Source organism: Motacilla alba, chromosome Z (assembly GCF_015832195.1).
Source record: "Motacilla alba alba isolate MOTALB_02 chromosome Z, Motacilla_alba_V1.0_pri, whole genome shotgun sequence".
Lineage (NCBI taxonomy): Eukaryota > Metazoa > Chordata > Aves > Passeriformes > Motacillidae > Motacilla > Motacilla alba.
In genome coordinates this window covers 44,175,470-44,200,755 of record NC_052046.1, presented here as the reverse complement: position 1 = coordinate 44,200,755, position 25,286 = coordinate 44,175,470, and the positions used below count along the sequence as shown (strand labels likewise).

Sequence of the window (25,286 nt, the reverse complement as noted above, 5' to 3'; positions counted from 1 at the left end):
GGATAAGGAATTTTTAAGAAGAAATCAGCTGATGGTATTTGTTTCCAAGAGGGCTTTGCTTCTGTTCTGGAGGGAACTCCTTGCCCTGCCTGCTCTCTCTTGGCCATGCTGCAAATTTGGGAAGCTGAAGGTGAAACACTGAATTCTGGCTTGATGTCAAAGAGGGCTGAGGAAGCTTGCTTCTGCTGGATGTAGATTTCCAGGATGCCCAGTAATCTGCTAATTTTCAGGGGCCAGATTTACACTCATCTAGTACTGTGTAAACTACACTTCCATCTTTTAAAAATTGAAGCAGGTAACTCCTGTTTCATTTCTTGGGCAGAAGGCTACTTACTGAAAGATATTTTAAGGACTGTAATTTCTCTATAAATCTTTTATCTTGACTTTTATATCCGCACCAACACAGCATCTTTTTTGCTGCTTTGATTCCCCTGTGATTCTATCTTGCATTTTGCACTGTTCACTCCAGCTATCTCTGGTTGAATTATACAGAGCACTTCATGTGAAAGCAGGTAGAAAATGTAACAAATAACCAAATTGGCTTTTTTTTCAGTTGGTGGAAAGTATCTCTCTTGAAGGCACCATTGCACCTGCTTGTGGTTATTCTCTCAAATGTGTGGCAGGTAAATACTGACATTTAGTATTGCTAAATACCTCTGTCACAACTCATAAAACTATGCAGGCTGGAAGAACCTGTGGAGGTTGTATCTGCTGCCCCATCCTCAATACTAGTCCAGCTACTGCTCTACACAGTGACCAGCTGTTTTTTTAAATAACTCCAAAAATTGAGTATCCATGAAATCCCTAAAATTTTGTTACAGTGGCAGTCTTCCTCTTTGGGGAAAAAAAAAATTTCTAGGTTCTCATGTTAGTGTTGCATCTTGTGGCTCTCACCCTTTCTCTGTGCATCTCAGAGAAGAGTCTGTCTCCATCTTTTCCCTCCCATGTGGTTGATGAAGAGAGAAGTTGGTCCCTGATAACCTTCTCCTCTTAAACCTGCCTTAAAAATCATTACCTAGCATAAAGAAGTGTAAGTTTTATGGCTTTAATAGTTTGGATTCTGAGCAGGAAGAGATCAAGTTTTCAGGCATTATGCACAATTAAAAAAGCTGTTGTTCTTTAGTCTGAACTTTTCATTGTTTCTATAGATCAGTGGTTCTCTACTTTTCATTTATATAAAGAAGCTCAGCTGTAAATAACTGTACTAAGGAAAGAAAATTATAACAGTTGCTGAAATTATAAATGCAGTTTTAATTGAAAGTGGTTTTGTAGGCATATGAACACATTTCAGTATGTCAATACTTTGCTTCAGGACTTCTGAAATAGTTCACAGTTTCCATAAAGAAAGGAAAAAGCAAAGTCAAAAGAGGAGTGTTGACAAAGGACTGGTAATATGCATTTTTCAGCAGCACTGAAATGACATGATCTGTTCTTATAACTTAAAAAAAAATCCCACTTTTGGTTTCTTATTTCTTGCTTTGAAGATGCAAACCTTCAAGAGACTCACAGAAAGGTATGGTGGCAAAATATGTTATCCCAGTATTTGGACGGAGAGGCTTCTACAAGCTTTTTGTTTGAGATATTCCAGTTTTAACATGTAAAAATGTTTCAAGAAATAAAGACTTCATTAGAGAAGTAGTGAGTTATTCAAAAATGCTGAATACTTAAAATACCTTTGTAAGGAGGCAAAGGCAAGAAAAGCAGAGGGTAAACAATATGTGATGGATGAGTGTGTTAAGTAATATGCAATTAGAGGAATCAAAGCTTGTGCTAAGAAAAATTATGAGCATGCCAAACAGAGGCTAGAGATCAAAAGGGCTTGTTATAGAGGTGGGCAAGTTCTGGGGAAAACTTTATAAACAATAAGAACACCTTAGACGTGGTTTCTTAGAAAAACATGGAACAAATGAAGCCTAGGTAGGCAGCATGATGTTTTTTAATAAATTTGAGAAGGCTGTTTTGGAAAAGCATGAAAAATAGCACTGAATAAAGAGTACTTCTGAATAAAATGTGATCCTTGAAAAAAACAATAGGCTAGTGTTTCCTCACCTCATTGCCCTCTCATTGAGAGAATGTGGGCTCTTGTCACATGTAAAACAGCAAGTGAACAAGAACTCATGACCAAATTCCTTTTTTTTTTTTTGGTTTTTCTTTTAGTAATCCTGAAGAGTTGGGATGCATTTGTAATGTTGGTGATTTTTAGTTAAAAGTTTTTGCAGGCAGACATATAAATAAACAGCAGCACATTTATAAGTATGCAAAAGCTCCAAAGAGACTGAGATCTTTAGTCAAAGTAACTCAAGAATAGTGAATTAAAACTTCATAATACATCAGAATTTGGTGAAGTTGCTCTGTATCTTGCTTTAGGTGATTCTGCTGGAAGGTAGACATTATAAAAGTGAAATTCCTCCTCAGTCTTTTAAGACACAAATTACTCCAGTACTATTCCTCTGCATTTGTATAAATGGGTGAAAGTCTGTCAGCAATAACTTAGCACTAATTGCTCTTCAATTAGTATAATGAGTGTTTGTAATGCTTATGTATATATTCTAAAGCATTCTCAAATGAGGCTTAACGCTACATGTCCTTTCTGAAAGATCCCATAACTAATGTGAATGCTGTTACATAGAATCAAAGAATGTTTTGGGTTGGAAGGGAACTCAAAGATCATTAAAATCCAACTCCCCTGCCATGAACGAGGACACCTTCCACTAGACCAGCTTGGTCAGGATCCCATTGAGTCTGGCCTTAAATACTTCCAGGGATAGGGGATGCACAACTTCTCTGGGCAACCTGTTCCAGTGTCTTGCCTCTATTAAAGTACAAAAATACTTCCTAATATCTAATCTAAACCTACTCTCACCTTTGTCATCCATCTTCATTACTAAGTAGTAATGAAGTATATGATCCAGTCAGATTCAGTGAGAACTAATCAGGCAGGGAGATTAAAACTCAAAAAGAAAGTGCTTATTTATAGCATGGTATTCAGATTCCCTTACTGTTGCCATAGCAGTTGGGCTGAAGAAGAGATGCCAAGCTCCTTTCTTCCTCGCTGGTAAAATCTTCTGCTGTTTACATGGCAAATGCCATTGGTGCTCACGGTTTCACTGTACTGCAGCAGCAGCACAGAAACTTTATTTGTGAAAAACTCCATGACTTTTTCCGATTCTTTGAGTTGCTCACAATATAGCACAGAGATACCCAATGGTCCTACATCAACACTTCAGAGAAGGCAGTAAGAACCAAAAAGAGGAGAACTAGATTGAAAATGTAGTGAGCAATACTTCAAATGTCAAAATATGTGGACTCAAATGCTTTCAAACTGAGAGGTTCTCAGTCCACTTCTGGTGCCTCACTTACAGAACTGCACATCTGGAATGAAGAACATCAGAGGTGTCTGATGACTGTACCTTTGCACTTTCTGTCACAGGGACTATTCCCTCCATAACAAATTCACAAATGCAATCTGAAAAGAAGACATATGTGAGGTTAATAACACAGCCCTAGCTGACCTAAATGCCAGAGAGGATTTGAATTGCACTTTTCTGAGGGTATTCATAACAAGAAATCCTGCAAAGATACTTTTTTTTTTTTCCTGCTGCATCCAATGTCTATTAATGAACAGGACAGCAGGCCTGACATGCTTATATTTAACATCCAGGTCTTATCATGTGCATCTGTCCTTACAGAAATGCTGAAAGATAAACTTAGTCTTGACAGTCTGATCTGCAAGGGTCTGATCTGCTAAGAGTTGATCTGTCAGTGAAGTCCCACACACAGTTGGTGCAACAGCATCATCCATTCTTGCATGTCCTCCAGCTGCTTTAATGACCCCTGTTAAATGAATTTCCAGTGGGCTGACATGCAAACAAAGCAAATGCAGACAATAATTTTCCCCAGATTTTGCCTGGGAGGTGTGTTTGTGTATGAAAAAGTGTGTGTGTTGGAGGGGGGAGGAATTTACAGTAAGAGATTGTGTTAAAAAATATGAGATGGTGTCTGCATATCTGTTCAGTGAGTTTATCTAAACAATCCCCTTTTCTCCCGTCTTTTCCCCTTCCCTTCCTTCTTTCTCTTTTGCCACGTACTGTCAGGAAGGGCCACGTCTGAAGGGCCAATTCAGTACAGCCTGGCACCAACACAGACGGACATCAACACCAGTTCCAACTGTGAGTCAATTTGCAACTGGGGCAGGCTTTGAAGTGGTATTGGTTTATGTGCTTGTAGAAGCTGTAAGAACTCTGCAGAGGGCTCCAGAACAGGGATGAGTAGGTTTGCTAGCCCTAGCTCCCTCTGGTTGGAGTAGTATGCAAGTTTTTGATGTCTTACTAAAAAGCATTAGATAAATGTAGCTTCTCCTGAAATACACAAGGATTCTGATATGTGAGGGCCAGTGCCAGGGAATTTTACCAGCAGAATAGACTTTTTGAGCTGGATGCTGTTCAGAGGAAACTGTCCACCAAGAAAGCTTAGGACACCTTGTCTGACTAGAGAAGAGGCTGGAAGTCACGCCACAGACAAGGATCTTCATTGAATTGTTATTTTCACAGTTAGAGACAAGAGCTACCAGTGTAGGAGAACTGATCTCTGTTAGCACAGGTGAAGAGACCTTGCTTTCAGTTTTGAGGTCCCTGAGGTAATTTGGCTGCTGTCAATTTGATTCTCTGTGGGAGCACCTGCAAGGGGGAAGACAAGACCTTGCACAGTTCTTTCTCATTATGCATGCACATAAAATTTTCCAGCACTTGTGATCCCAGCCCCCAGTGGCCCATGCTCCTAATAAGTGCAGTGGGTGAAGATACTACTAATAGAATTGAAGGGGGGAAAAAAATCATTATACAGAGCAAGTGAAAAATGGCCTCTGCTCTTCACTGTTCTGGAAGGTATTACTCTCCCATATTTTTCTCTTGGTGACTTTCCTGGTCCCAACAAGCTTTGGCCCAGCATCACAGAGAAGGTAGCTGAGGAAGGAGATAGTGATTTTAAAGAGAGTATCAGCTGCAGAATTTGAGAGGATGTGATGGTAAATGCAGAGGACAGCAGAAGGCAAAAAAAAAAAAAAAAAAGAAAAAGTCTCTTAATACCCCTGCACTTCAAAGAGAGCAGGATAAGTTACATCCTCTGTCAGGAACTGAGAAAGTACTAGTTCAAGACTATTAGAGCTATAAAATTTGTATCAACTCATTCATGGAAAGGTAGTATAAAGCAGTAATAACCTACTGTACAGTGAAGGGATTAACACTGTTTTTCTAGATGAATTGTCCTCAGCAGAGTTCTAACATTTTCCATGATTCTACTTAAAACTCTATCTTTGATATATATATATATATATATATATATACACATATATATATGTAGACACAGCTTTTTATGAATGTACTTGAATATATTAGTAAAAATCTTGCTCACAATCTGTAAAAGTAACTAACAATGTTATCATAAATAATGCCGTATTCTGTTTTTAGCTTAATCTGTTCTTATGCTGCACAGTGATCAATGGAAAATTCACAACACATGCCAATGTGTCACTGATCTGTGATTCTTAAGCAAAGAATTTCTTCAAACCATGCTTTTTTCATTTCAAATGATTGAGTCATACTGTGTTTGTCCTGCCTTATGGTTTTCTGATGATTTGTTAATGTCCCACAGTTCCTGCAGTCCGATGGCCACTTCTGTAAGCTATTGTTTGGAAATGTTGATATCTTGGGCAGTGCATCAAACCAAATGGCTTGTCAGCTGTATCAAGCCTGTGAGCAGTTCTGTGCGGCAGTAAGCACATGGACATGGGTCTTGAGATCAACAGGGGACTCACTGTTAAAATGCAGCACTCAGTTAAGGAATCTATGCTAGAATTTGTACCAGGGGGAAGTCATTTTAAAAAGTTTTAACATCTCCCAAAGATGGGAAGTTGAGTATGGACAGAATTCAGGCTGATGCTTCACTTGTCATAGAATACCTTTAGCAGTTAATGAGTGGACATGAACTAAAACTCTGGGATTACATTTCTACCAGGTTTTATGTGGGGAAAAAAAAAAAAAAAAGAAAGAAAAGAAAAAAAAAGACATAAGCCTCAGACCTAAGTACAGCCCCATAGTTTGGAGAGAATTAGTTTCAAAGCAGATCTTGGGTACTTAGAGTTTGAAATACAATTAACTATTGTATTCTTCCTTTTAGCTTACCTGGTAGTCCATCCTGTAATTGTCTAGAGTGGCACTCTATTTTTGGCGCTTTTTAAAAATTATTATTCAATTTGTTAGAGCACTTAATCAAACTTCAAGATGGATTGTGGTTGCATCTCAAGCTCTTCTTTGCACAATGATTGATTTTGTTAATGTTTGTTGTAGTTCCTCTCTAGTAAGCACAGTTTGAGACTGCACTGTATGGGAGTAAAATTCAGACAAGAAAAGCAACAGCCTAGTAATACCAAGCAGGTGAGACATTGATCAAGGCTGTTCAAAATGCTTGGCCAATGAATCTCTTCGTTTCACCTCCATTCATTGGTTTGTAGCCTCTCTGAGTCTCCTAGTTGGACACTGGACTTATACAGCTTAGTGTTGAAATTATTGCAGTCAAGCAATTAATGAAGATTCACAAAAGCACCTGAAAATGTTTTTAGGACTTTATTGTTTTTTTTATTAAGGGTGTTCTCCTTTGAATGACAAGCCTTGTACAAACAAGAAAAGATAGTCTATCTAGGTTGACAGAGTAAAGGGCAAGAAAAAGGAAGGTGCTCAAGCCATCTAAGCCCATAACAATCTCCCTCTCAGAGATCTCCCTCTAAGAAATCTCCCTCTAAGAGACAGAATAAGGGGCTGAGCATTCTTGGAGATTCTCAAAACTTTACTATAAAAGGCTCGGAGCATGCTGATTGAACCTGGACTCCATGCTTTGAGTAGGCGCTGGACTACATGTTTTCCAGAATGGCCTTCCAAACAGTGTCATTTTTAAATTCTACTGTCTGTGGTAAATTAAGTAGCAAAGTCCTGTGTAGTTAAATTCCATACAGCCTGATACTTGGGCTAGCACCTAAGCTGCAAAAAAGTCCTTCTTCTTTGGAATTAAGCTGTCTCCTCCAACACCATGAGATAAATGTTGTCTTCTGGTAACATGCAGTTGACAGAAGAAGAATGTGATGTGGGTTTTTTTGGCATTAAATTTTAGTGAAATCTGCTATATAAACAGAACAGCTAAGAATTTAGGAAAAAAAGGGCTAGAAATTAAGCTGACAACCTCAAACAGGTACAGAAATCTTCCTCCCCATAAGAATGACCCTGACTGAATTTTTTAAAGGGCAGAAAGACAAAACTGTTCTTTCACAGATGTCCTGGGGATCAGAACTAGAGGCGTTTCACTCTGACAGCACTGTTCCTGTTGTGTAGCTAAATTGTATGGGTCAGGTCCTGGAGCTGTCAATCCAGTTAGATCTACACCAGTGCTTAGAAAAGAAGTAGATATTCTCCAAAGGCTAAATGCCAGCGACTTTGATGTGACGTTGTGATGAAGTCCTGGACTCTTTCAGTTTACTTTCACATTAATGTAATGACTTGTGATATCACATCTAACACTCTTTTACTGTGTGTTTTCAAACCATGGGCTCCTATTTGGTTTTGATGGACACCAGATCTTTTAGCTCCAAGTGGTTTTCTGGATATTTATTTTTCTGTAGTGATGGTAATCTAAGCAGAGAGGTCATTATAAATTCCTACTGCACACAATAAGCTCTTATATATTACCTGAGGCAGTGTCTGTGGGAAAAGGTAATAGCAGATGTGCTCTTATACCGACACAGATGTGAAAAACAGAATTTTTCTGGGACATTAGCCCCTATCCACATCTGAAACAGAAGCAAGATATTTCAAGCTACCATGTTGCATTATGGGTTTCTTGGCTCTTGTATTTTTTCATCTTAAAATCCATAGTCAGAACCCACTGAGGCTACTTGGGTGTCTGCTGTTTATTTTAGTGGGTTTGGGAATAAGTATTACATCAGCAAGATTAACGATTGTAATTCCATTTATATTGTTTTCTGCTTTTTTTCTTGTTATCTATATAGCCTTAGAAGCTTTTTCTTTGGCCATTCATTAAAACCTAAACTAGCTGCCTTTCTGAGACACGCCACGGTGTTTCTGCCATCTGCTAAAAACTGCTAGCTCTGCTGGCAAATTTCATAGGGAAAATTTGGAAAATGAATGTATATTGCCAACAGCACTGCTGCCATCTGATTGTGCTACTACAAGAATTAACTCTTATCCTTTCTGTGCTCTGACTTATACACTGTGATACCTTGATTCTGTCCACCTCCTAATAATGTCTGTCACAATACAAATTAGATGGAAAGTCTTCACAAGAGCATCCTGCCCATGATTTTAGCTTTAGGAAGCAATAATTGCCCATGCTTTCTATGGAAACATTTCATTTCATGACAGTTATCAATTTCAAAGTATTGGTTTTGTTCCAGTTAATGGGAGCTGCAACAGGAATGTCAGTCTGGCACATATCATGGTGGCAAGATCTGCAAGCAGCAGAAAAATAGCAGCTCCTGAGAGAGAGGGTCAATGGTGCATGAAGCAGCTTTTAAAAATGGCTGGACACCAAGTGTTTGTAGTTATAGGTTCCTAAAGCTTGTAGGGTTTTATGTGCACTGACACCTTTGGTGTGAATTTGTGAGATGACAGGGATGTAACCTCACTGATCTCTTTCTGAGGTGATGACACACACCACTGCTGGATTCCATCCCTCAGGCTCCTTAGCTATAACAATAAAACAACATGGGAAGAAGCCTGCTTTTTCAGGTGAGGGGATCCAGCAGAGGTGATGGCAGAAACCAGATAAAAGCTCCTGCCAACACTTGGTAGGAGACTGGTAAGTCAGGAGAGTCTCAGCAGTGTCAGTACCACTGCAGGTGAGCCCCAGCAAGACACAACTATTGCTTGAGATCGGGGGACAGGGAAGAAATACTCATAAGGTTCAGAAAGAGCAGAACCTGATGTTTAAACACTTCAAGGTGTTAAAACTGTGAAATGTTCAGCGTTTGGGTTTTTTCGATGACTGCCTCTGGATGACAGATATAAAAGACAAAAACATCCAATAATTGCTTTTTCATATATGCAATATAATGATTTCAGAGATATTCTGAAACTTGTTTCATGGGGACATTCAGAATTAATTTTTGAAATGCATTTATTACACAGAATTAATGTGTGGGTGCTTTCACTCAGAATTAAACTAAACTAAAATAAAGGGTTAAGTTCAAAAGCAGAGTATATAAGACAATGAAGACAGAGGGAGAATTTTCCTTCATCCAAATTTTATGAAAATCTCATTGCAATAAATAGCTATAAAACATTTCCTCAGCCAGTAAAAATGAGATTTATCCAGTGATTTGATTAAGGTGTTCAGTAGGGTAGAGATTTGTCCATAGCAAGTATTAGACATGCAGTGTGTGAATGCTTAGAGATTGGATGGAATATAGGAGAAGGGCATAAACTGCAGAGGTTTACCTTTAAATTAAGTAAAAATAGCCTTTGACTTTTCCTGCTTTATGCAGATATTGTATTCATTGAGTGAATGTTCGTGCATCTGACTCTTTGTTTTTCGATAGGACAAACAGGAGATGATAGAAATATAAAATAGAGTGATCTAAACATGGAGTAATAGACATTTCTGCCTCAAAAATAAGACTTCAGAGACATGGACAGAAATGACATATGTCAGATGTGAATTTCGCATGTTGTCAAAGAAGCATTAGTAATTTACATGAATTACAAGAATAGAGAAATAATAATTATGAGGAAAATTCTGCAAAGGATATTAGAAATTGTGCTTTGATTATTATTCTAGTATCTATCAAGATGAGATAACCTAGCAGACAGGCAACATGCAGTAGACAGAAAATTAACTGAAAAATTAGAAACTGAGATTTGTGTCTCTGAGACATAGGATTTAGATGACAGCAGGTCATATCCAAGCTATCACTTGATCTAGCTTCTTTTTTTAAACTTCTCTATCCTAATTTTTTTATGAGTTAAGCCTTTCAGGTGTCCAGCTGCTGATGAGTAACGTATTCTGATCATACTGATTCTCAGTGAGTCGGGAAAACAGAATTTTTAATGCCAATTGCAGGAGTATCATGTTGAGCTAACTGTGCTTAGAGCCTGAATATTGTTAACAATAACAGCACAGAGAAAACAAGTGAATAGGTTTAACTCCCAGCCCAGCAAGAGGTCAGTGATCAAGATGTAGAGTTTGAACTGTTCAGTACTGCCATAATAGCAGTGTTCAAGTTTATTAGCAAGTTGAAAAGCAACTTGCAATACCTGTACATCTTGTGAAGAAGCAAGTTGTGGAAACTGACAGGTGGAGTTTGCTTTAAGGATCTTTAGGAATGCAAATAAAACATATATATTCAGGCCTGCTGGGACACATTGTGCAACAGACTTTCTGCTTAGTGAAGAAATCAATGGACACAAGGGATCACAACAGGAGAAAACACTGCTCTCCCTCCTTCCATGATTTACAGGTGAAGAAATGTGAAGGGGTTTATATGAGAAGGAGCAAGGAATCACAGTGCAGGTCATTTCACATGTCAGACCTTTCACATATTAGCTCAGACAGTCTATAATAATGGACATAGAATCACCGAATCACAGAATGACAGAATCATAGACTTATAGAATTGGAAGGGAACTGAAAGATCATCTAGGTCCAACACTTACACTGGTAAGTGGCTCAAAGTTCTGTCCAGCCTGGCCTTGAACACTGCCAGAGATGGAGCATGTATGTGGAACATGCTCAGATGGTGTTTAAGCTGTTGCCCCCAACATCTGGTATTATCCAATTACACTTGTCCAATGCCTTCAAATTAAATCTTAGCTCAACACCTCTGCATGTTTGTCCTATAAATACACAATCATTTAAAGCCACCCAAAATCTAGGAGGCCAGTACTTGCCCCGACATCCAGCCATGCTTCCCTGATGCCTCTTTTTTGTCATTCCTCCCATTCCTTCAAGTGCAAGAACGGGCTGAAAAACAAGTCAAAACTACAGGGATCGTTTTCAGGTAAATCAATGGATCAATGGTGAAAGAAATAGACTGTTAGCGTCTTTGCTCAGGAAAAGGCAGATATTTCAGCTCAACCCTTAGTAGACATTAAAGCCAAAACAAGGATGGTATTAGGAAGGCTCAAGTGGGGAAAGGCTTGTACACATGGAGAATTTAGCTGCATTTAGTGAAATGCAACACCACAAAACTCCATTGTTTATTGTTTGGTCCACAGTACTGGTAGGATAGCAAGAACAACTCAGTTCGTTGTAGGCATTACTACATGAGGCTGGTGAGGCACTGAAACAGATTGTCCAGATAAGCTAGGGATAACCCATCCCTGAAGGTTCTCAAGGCCATGTTGGAGGGGCTCTGAGAAACTGGTCCAGTGTTCTGACCTACGGTAGGGGGCTTGGAATGAGATGATCTTCAAGTTCCCTTCCAACCTAAACATTGTGTGATCTTAAGGGTCCCTGCCATCCCAAACCATTTTGATTCTATTATTATTGGAACATGTCAACACATGGAAAAGACTCAAGCCCCACGCTTGGTGACTTTTCGTAGGACTGCCTTCCCAACAGGATGATTCTCATTCTCTTCCTACTAATGTCTGTTGCCAAAAAAGTACAGCTTGAGGCTATTTCTTGTACTGTCCCTTGTTACCTGAGAGAAGAGACTCTACCTCACTACAATCTCCTTTCAAGCAGCTGTAGAGAGAAATAAGATCTCCCCTGAGGCTCCTTTTCTCCTGGCTAACCACCTACAGCTCCCTTAACCACTCCTTACATGACTTGTGCTCCAGCCCCTACACCAGATCCATTGCCCATTTTGGACACACTCTGGAGATGAGAGGCAGACTACAAGCCAGGCCACAGCTACAGTAACAAGCTCCCATGCAATCCAGGATATAGCTTTACAGAAGTTTGAGACCTCAATGTAAAACGAGTGCAGTATGTTTTGTCACCCTGTCATCAGCATGAGTGGCATGGAACTGTGTCTTGTTTAGAGTAAGTGCAGAAGTCAAGTTTGCCAGGTTTCTATCATGTCTTAAGACTGTTAGCATGAGCTAAGGAATCAAGGCCCAAAATTTCTTCTCCTCTTTCCAGTTAATGCACAATGGTTTCTGTTTTGCTTACAGAGAAATAAATCACTTGTCTTCTGCTAATGACTTTTGTATTGGGTTTCATTTCCCTCTCTGATACTGAAGGTTACCAGCATGTTTGTGCCCAGCAGGCATCAGCTGGCATCTGTTCTTAAATTCGGACCACATAGCTGTGCCCTCAGTTTCCATTCTTTGGAAACCTGAACACACTGTGATTAAAATAGACTGCAAACAGATGCTTGCCGATAAAGAGGTTCCGCTTGCTTGTACTGTTTGCAATTTGTGCTGTAAGGATTTAGTCACAGTCTAATGGTTAATCATTGCAAGGGTTCAATGAATCTCCTGGCCTTAACGTTTTGGCATAGCCATAATAGCCCGTGGGTTTAATTGGTGGAATTTTTGCACTCAAACCTCACTGAGCAACTCAGAACTGCCAGCCACCAAGTCACAGAATCACAGAATGGGTAAGGTTCAAAAGAACGACAGTGGGTCATTTGATCCAACCTCCCTGCTCAAGCAGGGTCATCCTAGAGCCCATGGTACAGGATGGAATCCAGATGACTCTTGAACATCTCCAGTGAGGCAGACTCCACAATTTCTCCTGGAAACCTGCTCAGTTACCTGCACAGCAAAGTTCTTATCCATCTTCAGGTGGATCTTCCTGTGCATCATTTTCTCATTGTCTGTTGTCTTACTGTTTGGTGCTTCAGTAGATATTGTAGAGGTGTAGATATTGATGAGGTCCCCTCTCAGCCATCCCTTCTTGAGGCTGAACAGGTCCAGGTCCCTCTGCCTTTCCTCTTTAGAGAGATGCTCCAGTCCTGTAATTATTCAGGAGCTCCATGCGTCTCTTGGAGTGAGGAGCCCAGAGCTGGACACAGCACTCCAGATATGCCTCACCAGGGCTGAGCAGAGGGACAGGATCACCTCCCACAATCACTGATATGCTCTTCCTAATCCACCCCAGGATGCCACCAGCCCACTCACCCACATGGGCACACTGCTGGCTCACGGACAGCTTGTTGTCCACCAGGACCCTCAGGTCCTTTTCAGCAGAGCTACTCTCCAGCATCACAGCCCACGTCCTGTACTGCTACATCTTGGAGTTATTCTTCCCCATGTGCACTTGTCAAAGTACTAACATCATACATACATGCTCTGTCACACCCTCCTGCTGCAAATTTGACCAATAGGGACATCCCTATTCTACAAGGCATAAAAAGAACTGTAGAGTTGACTGTATGCACCCTGCACTGCTTATGTATTGAGAAATTTGTCCTTTGGCTTCTGGATGTGGAAAATCTTTCTTAGTGCAGAATTTAGAAAGGATTGTTCAGTTTTCTTTCTTTTGTACCAATTGAACTTCACTAAGCAAAGGTCATTAAAGGTCTATATAGCAAAACAAAAAGATCTTTACAAAGAGGTGACTTGAAATTTCTTCTGACAGCCGGCAAGAGCAGGTCACTGCATATGAAAGGAAAAGGCAGAGATGACCCAGATTGAATCTGGAAGCCTGTGTCCAAAGCAGACTTTGTTGATATTATCAACTGGTGACCCTGACTCAAGACAACCAAGGGAATACTGTCTCCCCTTGTGCAGCCCCAGGGCCTGCCTTTATGCCAGTCCTCACAATGCAGTGGAAGTCACAATTAAAATAGCACTGTTGTCTACTCACCGTTAAACTGTTGTAGATCAGGACTGACCCCCTCCATAGCAGCCTGAGACTGGTGCAAAGTGTCCTCCCAAATTTCAAGATGCATGCACACGTCTGCAGGTGTCCAGCCAACAGCCGAACTCAGCAATCAAGGCAGAACTGCAGCACAAACCACACCTCCTCCCTTCCTGCTGTGGGTGCACTGGAGGCACCCACATATATGTGTTTGTTTTCCTGACTGCTCCATTAAACCCTTAAATCCTGTATCAAGAATAAAAGTGAGCTGCAGGCAAAGCTGAAGTTGGCCAGGCATGTGTTTGTAACAAACACATCTGGGTTTTTTCAGTAATTCTGGATAAAGTTGGATTTTCAGCCCATGTTTAATAACACTCTTAGTTTATGTTTTTTGTAAAGCCAGAGTTTCCATGAAAATGAACAGAAATGGCAATATGATAGAGAATAAAATAAGGAGAAGAAAACTAAGTGGGGTGGTAAACTTACTCTGGTACCTGGGACCTTCCTTCAGGGATTTGCATATTACTGAAAATGTAAAAGAGGGGAGGCAGGGAAGATGTGAGGAGCTGATTTTGGCTCTTAGGTGTCTTGAACTTTGTATATTTGGGTCAGGAGTGAGCAATTTCAGGGCATGTAGGGTTGTGTTCCAACAGTTTTCATGGCAGCAGGCATTATGTGCTTGGTGAGAGTATTTGCATACTGTTCTGACATAGTCCATCTCTATTTCTTCATAGGGTGAGCTTATGATAAATATCCCCATGTCACATCTTAGCAAGTAACTTTGGTGGCTCATAAATCATGCCAGGTGTGGTATACCTTGTCTGTGCTTCACAGCTGTAAGATAAAAGCATCCAACTCTTTTCTTGCAGAAGGTAAAGATGTGAACTTTTAAAAAAAGTATTTTTGACTTTGCAGAAGGGAAATTTGAGAGACCTTTAGTTCCTATAAAAACTTTAGTAAGGCAATATTATTTATTTAGTTGAAAAACTTATTTGAACATGGTTTTTATTACCATTACAGCATCTGCAGATGGCCTGCATGATCATGGTAGGTCCCTTTCCGCTGAAACATTCAAGTCCAGTCTAGTCCAGCCTAGTTTAGTCTAGTCCCTGAATGTTATAAAACAGGTGGCTATACCTTTGAATGTAACAGTGTAGACCCCTTTCTAGAAGTCTAAATTGAAATTAGAACTTAGTATTTCTGAAGTGTTTTGTAAAAATTGAGAACAATGGGCTACAAATAATCACATAGGAGGAAAAAATCTTTTTTTCCTCCCAATATGTATATTCTTTTCATTGTAAAATTATTCTTTCTTGTCATCTTCACAGGCCCTGTAAATCGACATGTTCCTATTGATCAGAAAGGGGTTAGTAGATGAGTTTCATTATCAAAAACACTCTCTCAAGGACAGGGAAACTTTCAGCATATGTCAATTTCTTTCGGAACAGTAAACCCAGTCCCAAAGTTGTATTTTCCATGATTGCTTTCAGAAATCTTTGCACAGCTATATGCACAGAAAGTGGTTTAAATGCTTAAGTTTCCTTTTTATCCTACTCCAACTTCTGCTTGAGTTCCCAAGTGAATAAACCTCTTCAACACAACCCTGGAAGCTCAACTGAAATTGGATGGGTGTGGCCCATGCCAATAAAGTACCATTGCTTCACACTGACTATCAAGGAGAACCATTCCTTAAGGAAGCAAATGCCATCCAGCAGCAGGAGCCAGAGTTCATTACAGATTGGCCCATCAAGGAATTTGATTGATAATGATCAAGATTTGACAGACCCAAGAAGGCTGAAAATGAAAACCACTGTCCATAGCAAACAAAAAGAGAGACTATAACTGTATCTGAGTGTGGCTGTAACACAGATGGGTCTAGAGAGGGCTGTGAGCAGTTAAGAGTGCACAATCAGCTTTTGGAAGTAATGGTGCTGGCACCAAAATATGCCATGCTTTCAGATCCTCTCACTTCTTCCACAGCATTGATAGTCATGTCATGGAAAAGGACATATTTTTAAAGCAGCATATATTTTGTGTAATTTTTTTTTTTTTTTTCTACTAGTCTGGTCTGATACTCTTAAGGAGAATTTTGTTGAAATTTTTTCAGGTTCCCTCCCAGTGGTTAGAAAGCAATGCTTCTTACAGAAAAATTCTATGTGGCTTCCTTGCTTTGCCATGGATAGGACATTTTCTCACAGTCTCACAACCCTTTACAACAAACCAGAGAAAACAGGCACTTGAGTTTTTTCAAGAGTAATTCTAAAAATATCACTTCTCCTCCAGAATTTTAGTTCTCTACTCAGGGGTCAGATTTATAAAGGTGATGAGGAATATTTTTATTCTCATAACCAGTTCTTCTCATAGTTGTTGACCCTGCACACAAGTTTGCAGTCACGTTACTGCATTGCAACATATCTTTGAAATAAGAGCAAAACTCCAGTGCTGGTTTTGCCATGGAATATTCCAAGCTATGAAGATTTTCTGTCCAGCTCCACAGCTGCAGAATTAAGAGCACCCCTGAAAATTCTGGCCTGTGAGTTTCATGATATTTAAAGGTCTGCTAGCAGTTACAGGAAATCCCACAGCAGTTCATAATACAAACATTTTCCTTGGGCCAAGTGGGTGTTTGTCTCTGGTCTGGCAGGATGCAACAGCCTCAGCTATGGCTTCATCCAGCAACTGCTGAATTGAACCAATAAGTCTGTCTAATTTGCTTTGTGAAAAATAAGTGGGAGAAGTTTTTCAGCTTCCAGTGTATTCCACTTTGGGAGGGAGTTTGCATTATAACTGTCCTAGATCTGCTTCATACTTCAAACTTGGACAATCTTCCTGTTTTCTGTCTCAGACCACCACAAGTTCCCATCCTCTGCTTAGTCTGGGGAGTTTTTAGCATTTTGTGCTGTGTCCGGGTTTTCTGATTTCCGTTTTGCTGTGTAAGTCCTTTGTTTTTGCCTAAGGCAACATATTTCAGGAATGAGAGAGTGGCTAAGCTAGGTCAGTAGTGACAGATAGCAAGACTCTTCATGTTGATAGAGTCAAGCATCCAACAAAATCTCTCAAGGCTTTGACTGGATATTGACACCATGCCCTTTTGTGACAGGAAGCCCACCCAAGACCTGCATCTCAGGAACTGTACCTTATCTGCCTTCACTGGTTTTGGTATAGATGTCATAACATTTTGATGAAATTTCTACTTATTGAAAAAAAGGAATTTGCTTCCCTGAAGAAGAAGCTTGTGTCTATTAATGCCTTATGTTAGTAGTTTTATGTAATTTTAACTAAGCCCTTAATTTGTAATTTGTGATGGTGGTAAAATCCTGCACTTACCATGAAGGCTGTAAACTGGCAGCACCACGGAGGAAAGAGGAAGAATATTTGTCACAATGAGTCCTGGGGAGACACAGGAGTTCTTTAATCAGGATCCCACTGACAGTTTTGTGAAAAAAAAATATCAGCACCTTTATAAGATCCCGTTTCTGATGGGAACAAGCATTACTGGAACAAGACAAGCCAGTGCAAGAGGGACTATTTAAAAATACACCTGGAGTGATCTTTTGGTGGCAAAGAAGTTTGCATCCAGACTTGCAATTGAAGACTGGACAGGTCAAACCACAGGAAAAATAGCCAAAAATGTGTAAACAACTAAAAATGAACTACTGCAACACTGTCTGGGATTCTTATCTTATGCAGGACATAATTGTGCATTAAATTAGGTGTTGAATACTGAGACGTGAGTAGGAAATGTGGCTGGGCACTCTTCTCCAAGGGAAGAGATTTTTGTAACTCTACACAGTGTATGTTCTGTGTATTATGTGGGAGGATGCTAGACTGTGCTTCTGAAGGGCACGTCTCTATTTGCTCAAGCCTTCAGCTCTGCCAGTCTCTGTGCATATCACATACTGCATGGTTGAGTGGAAGGATCTACCTTAGAGCAGTTATAGAAACTTTGCTGTAGAGATAGGCTTGGGAGTCTAACTTTAGGGATCCAGGTTTGAACATTCTATTCAGGTTTTGTCAGGAACAAAGAAAGTTAATTGCTAAATTTTGGACAACAAGACTGTGTCTTCCCTCACTTCCCCTCCCCATGGAGGGGCTGCTTTTAGTCTGAAAATTTGCTCAAATGGGGTAGGAGTGCTATACGATATCATAAGCCACAATCTATAAAATCTTTATAAGGTACATCACAATTTATCATTTTAATCCATCATCTATAATCAATGACAGACATTCAATAATGTGCATTTCTGTAGTTCTTTTCTGTCAGGCATCCTAAATGTTTTTACTGCAATTGTTGGGAGCAAATGCTGATAATTTACCTAGTACACCATGCAGGATGCAAGGAAAATTAAAAAGGCAAAGGATTCAAAAGGTTTCCTCTCAATTCAGAGGATGATTTTCTCTGGCTTAGAGAGCATTGCTCTGCAATTATTGGACATTATGTATTCTAGCATAGTCATTAAAAAATAAGAAAGAATCTTTAAACAATTCTCGTACTAATTAAACTGATTCCCACAGTACCCATGACTCTTCTCAGGTCTGTAAAACTACCTGCTACACAGAAATGTTTCTGGAACTTTTAACTGAGACTTCAAAAACCCCTCAATTACTCAGTAAGGAAAATAAGCATACATGCCCCCACCCCTCAAAATAAACCCAACTTTAGAAGGCACCAGTTTTGATGGAAACATAGAAGTAGAGCCCTTCTCATATAGGTGTTGCTGAGACTTACATCCTGTTGATTTGTGGCCTCAGTCTTGCTATAATGGCATTTTGTGACCCCATACTCAAAGGCCCTTGTTCTGTAGGTTAAAAAAAGTGTATAATTCACCTTAAGGGAGAAAAACTGTGTAATAGTACTGGGGGTGAACAACTTTTCTGAGCTTTGGTGATTGATTGTGAAAATATGCTTATAGATATGATTTTTTTTTGCTCTGGACCTTGCACTAATTAGAGGGATTAAATGTGGTTGTACTAATGGATTCAGCCCTTAAAAATGTTTTTCAGTGTTGGATTCTAGCAAAAGCATCATTTTTGTGTCAAATCTTGTATTTATCAGTGCAATTAATTCTGACCTACACCATGTTTTCATCTAATTAAGAAGAAGTGTGTGCATTTTGACACTCCCTGTCTTTCTATAAACAGGTGCTGCAGAAGTGTTGCAAAACTGGTTGTTCAGAGCCATTCCAAAGAGCATGGATGGGTGATCACTGGTGGCTGTTGAATGCGGCGTGGCCACCGCCTCGGAAATGTGGTTGCTGATCACTCAGTCACTGCCAGTTCCCTACAAACTGCCAGTGTAAAGGCAAGCAGCCACCTGAGGCACACTGATCAGATTGCTGGTGCTTGCCCAGTCATGCTCAGATGCACCCCCCTGCTTGTGTTTGGTCACAAGCTCAGATTTTTCAGCTTTAGGAAAGTCACAAATTCCATGCTGAAGGCTCTGTAGTGCCAGAAGAAATTCTTGCCATAAGAGCAATGGGAAGTTTCAGAAGCTCCCTTCCTGTGACTATCTGATTTTATTTATTTTTTTGTGTGGAGAAATCACCCCCAAAAAGAAGGACATCCTCATCAAAGAAAGGCCGAGGCATGTCTGTATCAAAAATAAAGACTGTTACAAAGGGAGACCGAAGCTCCACTGCAGCTAACCATCAAATTGTTGAGGGAAGAACTTGCAATGGCTATAATAATTTTGAGACATTTACAGTGCCTTATTGTAGAAATAGTTGCAAGACCAGCAGAAATAGATATTGTACCTCATGGTCTCAGGTGAAAAAAATCATCTGTGCCAATGAGTTGATTCTAATTAGCATGGGTGGCCAATATGTGACTCACTAGAAACTATGATTCCTACTCTCCCCAGTGTCCTTGTTATCACAGGCCAGATGGTTCTGATGGTGTTCCTCTGTGGTAGGGAGCACTTGAGCTGTCCAGAGCTGCAACTGAGAAAGAGAGACAACAGGAAACCCAGTACTCCCAGAAGACTCTGAAGCGGTACACAGAGCCCACTGTGGGTTTCTTGGTAAGAACGGGAACCATTAAGATATTTGGAGTATATGTTTATTTGTGTGTGTGTAGGATACCACACTGCAAATCCTAGCAATTGTGTGCATGTTTATACTTAAGCATTTGTGCTTCACTCTTTGAAAAAAAAATTCACAAAAATGCTACCAGAAAAAGCCAATTGCAGCAGTCTTCCTGTACAATGCAGAACCAGATTTCTAAAAGTAAAAGAACTGTTTCCTGCCTTCTGAGATTTAATTACCTAGTCTTACCAATATTCTGGCAGGAATGTTTTAAAGTTCATATAGATATCACACAGACATAGATTTTGCATTTGCAAGAGGAAGATAGAGTGTGTTTCTAAATTTGACTTAGTCAGTATTTTGCCCAGTAATGCTGAGATTTGTGGTGAGACCCAGGATATGAATCCCATATTCTTAAGCTGAGATTTCTCTCTCAAGCCTGTCTTTGCATCATACAAAAATCTATCCTGTTTTTCATCACCTCTTCCCTGTCCACTTTATGAGAGCAGTAGCATTCTTCAAAATGGATCTTTCAAGATCTAGTTGTGGCTCTAGTGCTTCTCTTACAAATGTTTCTAGTTCAGGCTTGCATAATTTATACATCATTATATGGCAGAAAATGCTGCAGCCTGATGTAAATAGGCGTCTAGCTGCTGGCAGACTTCTTGATTTTAAAAGGAAAAAAAAATTAAAATATTCACATTGTGTCACCATGTCTACTCATACATGTAGCATAGACTTTGCTAATCTTTAGTATGGTGTACCTTCCAAATCAGGAGGAATGTGAACAACTAACATTACAGTCCCTCACAAAAAAAGATACAAAACATCAAGTTCTGGTCATGTTTGAGTGGCCAACTACAATAGATTCAATTCAAATATCAGCAAAAGCCACTATTTTCCACTCTCAGAGAGCTTACCTGATTCTATTCAGCCTTCAAACAGAGAAGAAAAGAAGGCATTTGCCTTTGGACAGAGATGTGAGTGGATATTCACTGAAGGCATCTTGTTAGACAACTTTGTCCCAGATGTGTAATTCCATGGCAGGCATAAGTAACCAAAGACCAGCTGTGTAACACAGACCCTGGGGCTGGCTTCTGCAGTGAATATTCGGTTGGTGCAGAGCTCGGGGGAAAGCTGGCAATGTATGTAAGACTTTTGCAAACCAAGGCTGAGGAAATAATTCCCATCAAGAACCACAATCTTCCTCCATAGTCTGGTCACTTTTTTGGGCCTTAGTCACATGGAGGGACACACTATACTACACATACATAGGAAAGAGAAGCTAAAAAAATTAGTTTAATGGAAGATAAGAAGCACAGAAAGACAGGGAGTTATTAAGTTAGTAATTATCATAGGCACTGCCTATAAATGCTGTAATTCTTAAAAAATGTCAGCATTCATGTGCAAATCAAACAGATCAGGTCTGTGCGTGTGTTAGTGCAGTCAGCAAAAGCTTAGCTTGTGTCATTGGGATAGAAGGGTTTGGGATTTTGCTGAGCCAGCTCCTTAGAGTTTTTACAGTTAATTCATTTATAGCTGTAATTTGGAATTTATAAAACTCATTGCTCATTAATGTCAGAGTTTCCCAACATCAATCAACACTGGCCTCTGATACTATCTGACAGCATCAGATATTTTGAAAGTCAATAGGAAAAATGTATCTGCCTTGCACCAAATCTGCAAGAATTAAGAATATTTGGACTATGTATAGCTTTTGAGGAGATAGAAAACCGGTTCGGACCTTGCACAAAAGTTATTAGCAGGAGCTGAACCAGAGGTTATCATGCCTTTTTTGGGGAAATGTAGAAAGTGATTAATAGATTTGGAAGAAAAAGCACCTCCTTGCAATACATATAGATGTCTACCACATGAAAGAAGTGCAGATTGTTGATATTAATGTCTCTAATACACTCTTCTATGTTACAGACACTATTTAATAAAATCCAACATGGACATGAAAGGCAAGTGAAATATGCTTTGTATATTGTTGGCACTTAGAAGTGCTGGCACTACTGAATGAAGTATTTTCTAAAACTGGTCCTTCAGGTCAGTATTGCATTTTGTGATAATGGCATTTATTGAAATTCTGAAGGAGGCTCTTTCACTGATAAAGGCTTGATGCAGTTTGATTTGGGTTTGGTTTTTTTTTTTTTGGGGGGGGGGTGGTTTTGGTGGGTTTTTTTTTTGGTGGCCCTGACATTAAATTTCAGGCATTCAAACATTTGAATGAGTTTTTAAAAACCAACTTGAGATACATATGATCTGAAAAGAGAGTAAATAACTCATATTCCTTCTGCTTAAAGTGTCCAGCAGTATTACCTCTCACGTGATGAAAGTATTTTGCAGTTATACATTCTGAGGTTTTAATGTTCAACTTACCTCAGTGCACATTTATTAAGCCAGGCTGTTTTTAGAGAAAAACAAACAAAAAAAATCTTTTAAGCTAGCCGTGTTTTGGTAGACATGAGTGAGCTACCCATGACATGTCATGGCTTATTTGCATGAGTGACTTTTTGCATTAGTAAGTGCCAAGAATTAAGAAAATTATGTGGAGTACAAGTCCTTTTCCATAGCCAAATGTCTGCAGATAGAGTCCCAACAATACCAGAAAGGACCATAATGATGAGTTAACACCCTTTTGGCCCAAAGAGCCTTGGCTATGAGGAGTAGGAGAGCTGTTGCGATACACCTCAAAGCCTGGGAGCTGTCTTCGGAAGGAGCTGCTACAGGTGCAGGTTGGGTGGCAGCAGCAAATACTCAGCCAAGAACTTCAAAGGCCAAAGTGGTTGAACATGGGTCAGTCAGTACTCAGACAGATGAGCACCATTCTGAAAGGGCTGGCCTCAGGTTGTGCCATGGGACATTCAGGTTGGACATCAGGAAGAATTTCTTTACAGAAAGGGTCAAATACTGGAACACCACTCCACTGTGGTGGGGTCGCCACCCCTGGAAGTGTTCAAGAAATAACTGGACATGGCACTTAGTTGGCAAGGTGGTGTTTGGTCAAAGGTTGGACTCTATGACCTTGGAGGTCTCTTCCAACCCTAATGACTCTATGTTTCTATGATTCTCTATCACAAGCAAAGGATTGGGTTCACCCAGTGTGTCTTGCGTCCAGTTAGAGACTCACAGCATCCCCTGGGAGGAACAGACGGAGATGTCTGATCCAACCTCCTGCTCAGAAGTGGTCACCACTGGATGTGGCTCAGGCTCCTGAAGAATGCAGTCACTGTTTTGAAGCATACAATATCTGGATTTCAAATTCTGTGAGCCATTTTTGTCATGCACCTGAGAAAGTATAGACTACTTCAAGAACAAGTAAAGTGAGAGGTGAGAAGGAAAGCTGGAGTTGTGGCACAGCTTTGATGTGTTCAATAACTAGATGGACAAGCACTCCTCAGACAGCACATTCCCAGAGCCATGACACCACCGAGCAAATTGTCAGTGTCCCTTTATCACGTGTTTGCAAAATTAGGTGTTAATATCTGTGAGAACCCAGGACATCCCTCTGACTGTTCTGGATGGCTCGAGCCCCTGGAAGGGGGGTCTGAGACCCTGGCATGCAGCCAAAGGCACCTGTGACTTTGATTTTGACCCACGGAGCAAATTACCAGCTTTGTATGAAGAATTACAAGTCAGGAGATTTTAAGCAGAATAATAGTTAGTTGTCACAGGGTGAAAAGTAGAATTTTAAGGTTTTTAGAATGGAGGTTTGGGGTCCTAAGATGGAGGAATTTGGGCATGCCCTATCCTTCCTCTTTCTCCTAGCCTCCATGTTCTGTGTGATGCTGGCACATCACACAGATGGTGTAGATTGGTTTAGAGACAGACGGTCTAACATAGGTGATAAGTATTGGAAAATAATATGTAAATGAGGTACACGTAGCTTTTAGTATAAAATGTTGACACCAGCCCCAGGGAAGGCAGGACTGACCTGCTGAATGGACCTCAGCAGGCCAGAGAAAGAATGTTATAGATAAGGAAAAATAAACAACCTTGGAATCCACAGCCAAAGAGTCCTGACTCCTTCTTCAACTTCCAGGCTGGGAAAAGAGACTTTTAATGCATCTTGGGGTCATCCTGACCAGTAGGGATTCTGAGAAGTATCCAGTGCTCCAAAGCCACTTTGTGCAGATTTTGAACTTATTAACCACCACTTGCCAGGCAGAGCTTGGAGACAATCAGCACAAGGTGAAAAACTCCTCAGAATAATAGTTTTCCACAGAGCAATTAATAGTTAATAATAGTTTAAACTTTGTAAACTTTTGTAACTATTTGTAAACTTTTGGCTTGGATCCTCAAATGAATGTGTTCACTAAACACTTTCAAAAGACAAGTCAATAAATTAAATTCCCTAACTGTCAAACAATGAAGTCATACACTCTGAAGAGATACTTATTGTATTGCACATTTTGGGGTTTTTTAGCCAGTAAACATAATCATCTTATCACCTCTCCTGCTGCTAAAATCCCTCTTTTGCCACATGAGAGCCAAGTACTTTTTTAGTCTTGGATGGTCTGACTAGTTAGCATATCCAGTAAAAATCCAAAGTACTGTTCTCAACTTTTGAAAAATGCTTTCTCTATTTTATACTTGGGAAAAAAAGGGGTCACAGGCCAAAAATCATGTCTGAGAGGTTTTTTGTTTGTTTTGTTTTGTTTTGTAGGGTTTTTTCCCCCAGCAATATTATTTGGCTTGATAGAAAACTTAATCTTCTTCCATAAATCTCACTATAAATGACATCATAGAACTTCATTACTGCTAGATATTCAGAAAAGGATCAATACATTGAGGTCAGGACCACCACTTACTGTTTAAAATGGCAGCTGGAGGACATTACAGAAAAGAATTACTCTGTACTTGCCTTTTTTAAATAATGTATTTTCTTAAAATAGTTGTACATGGTAGAATACCAGGCTCTTTGGAACTTTGCATGAGGGCAGCTCATATTGTGTGCTTATAAATCATCTACTGTCAAATATCTATCCCTTGGATAAGTTTGTTTTTTTTAATCAAATTTCTTTTTAATTATATTTTGGCTAATTTTAGAAAAATAAAGGCAATGCTATGTTTCACCCTTATAAACAGGAAACATGAAATCTATTGGATTTTAAGGTTAACAGCTGAAAACAGAGAGCAAAAGTTCCTGTGTAAACATGCATTTGCCACAGACTTTCTTTTAGAGCAAAAATAAATCAACACTTAGAAAATAAATATCTAGACTATTGAGTCTGGTCACAGCAGGTGTCCAAATGAAGGTTCCATTAGTACTGTTTGGCAACATAAGCCTTTTTTAAATTTGGCATTATGTGGACAACTTGTCTAATTGCAAGACCTATGCTGCCCAAATATTTCAGTATCTTCTTGTTATTCTTGTTAACTCATTCTCAGCTTTCACAGTTTTACATGTGACTTCTGAAAGCAGTGCTCTCTATTTATGTTCAGCTT

At 39.7% G+C, this 25,286-nt stretch overlaps 1 protein-coding gene across 3 annotated transcripts in view; it reads left to right on the top strand.

The window, feature by feature from the left end:
- Positions 1 to 25,286, top strand: part of NRG1 (neuregulin 1) — a 443,600-nt gene that overhangs the window by 151,088 nt on the left and 267,226 nt on the right. For all 3 annotated transcript variants that reach the window (XM_038125665.1, XM_038125662.1, XM_038125666.1), the window contains exon 2: positions 4,095 to 4,169. In XM_038125665.1, the coding sequence (XP_037981593.1) occupies positions 4,095 to 4,169 (75 nt within the window). The remainder of the gene's footprint in view (positions 1 to 4,094; positions 4,170 to 25,286) is intronic.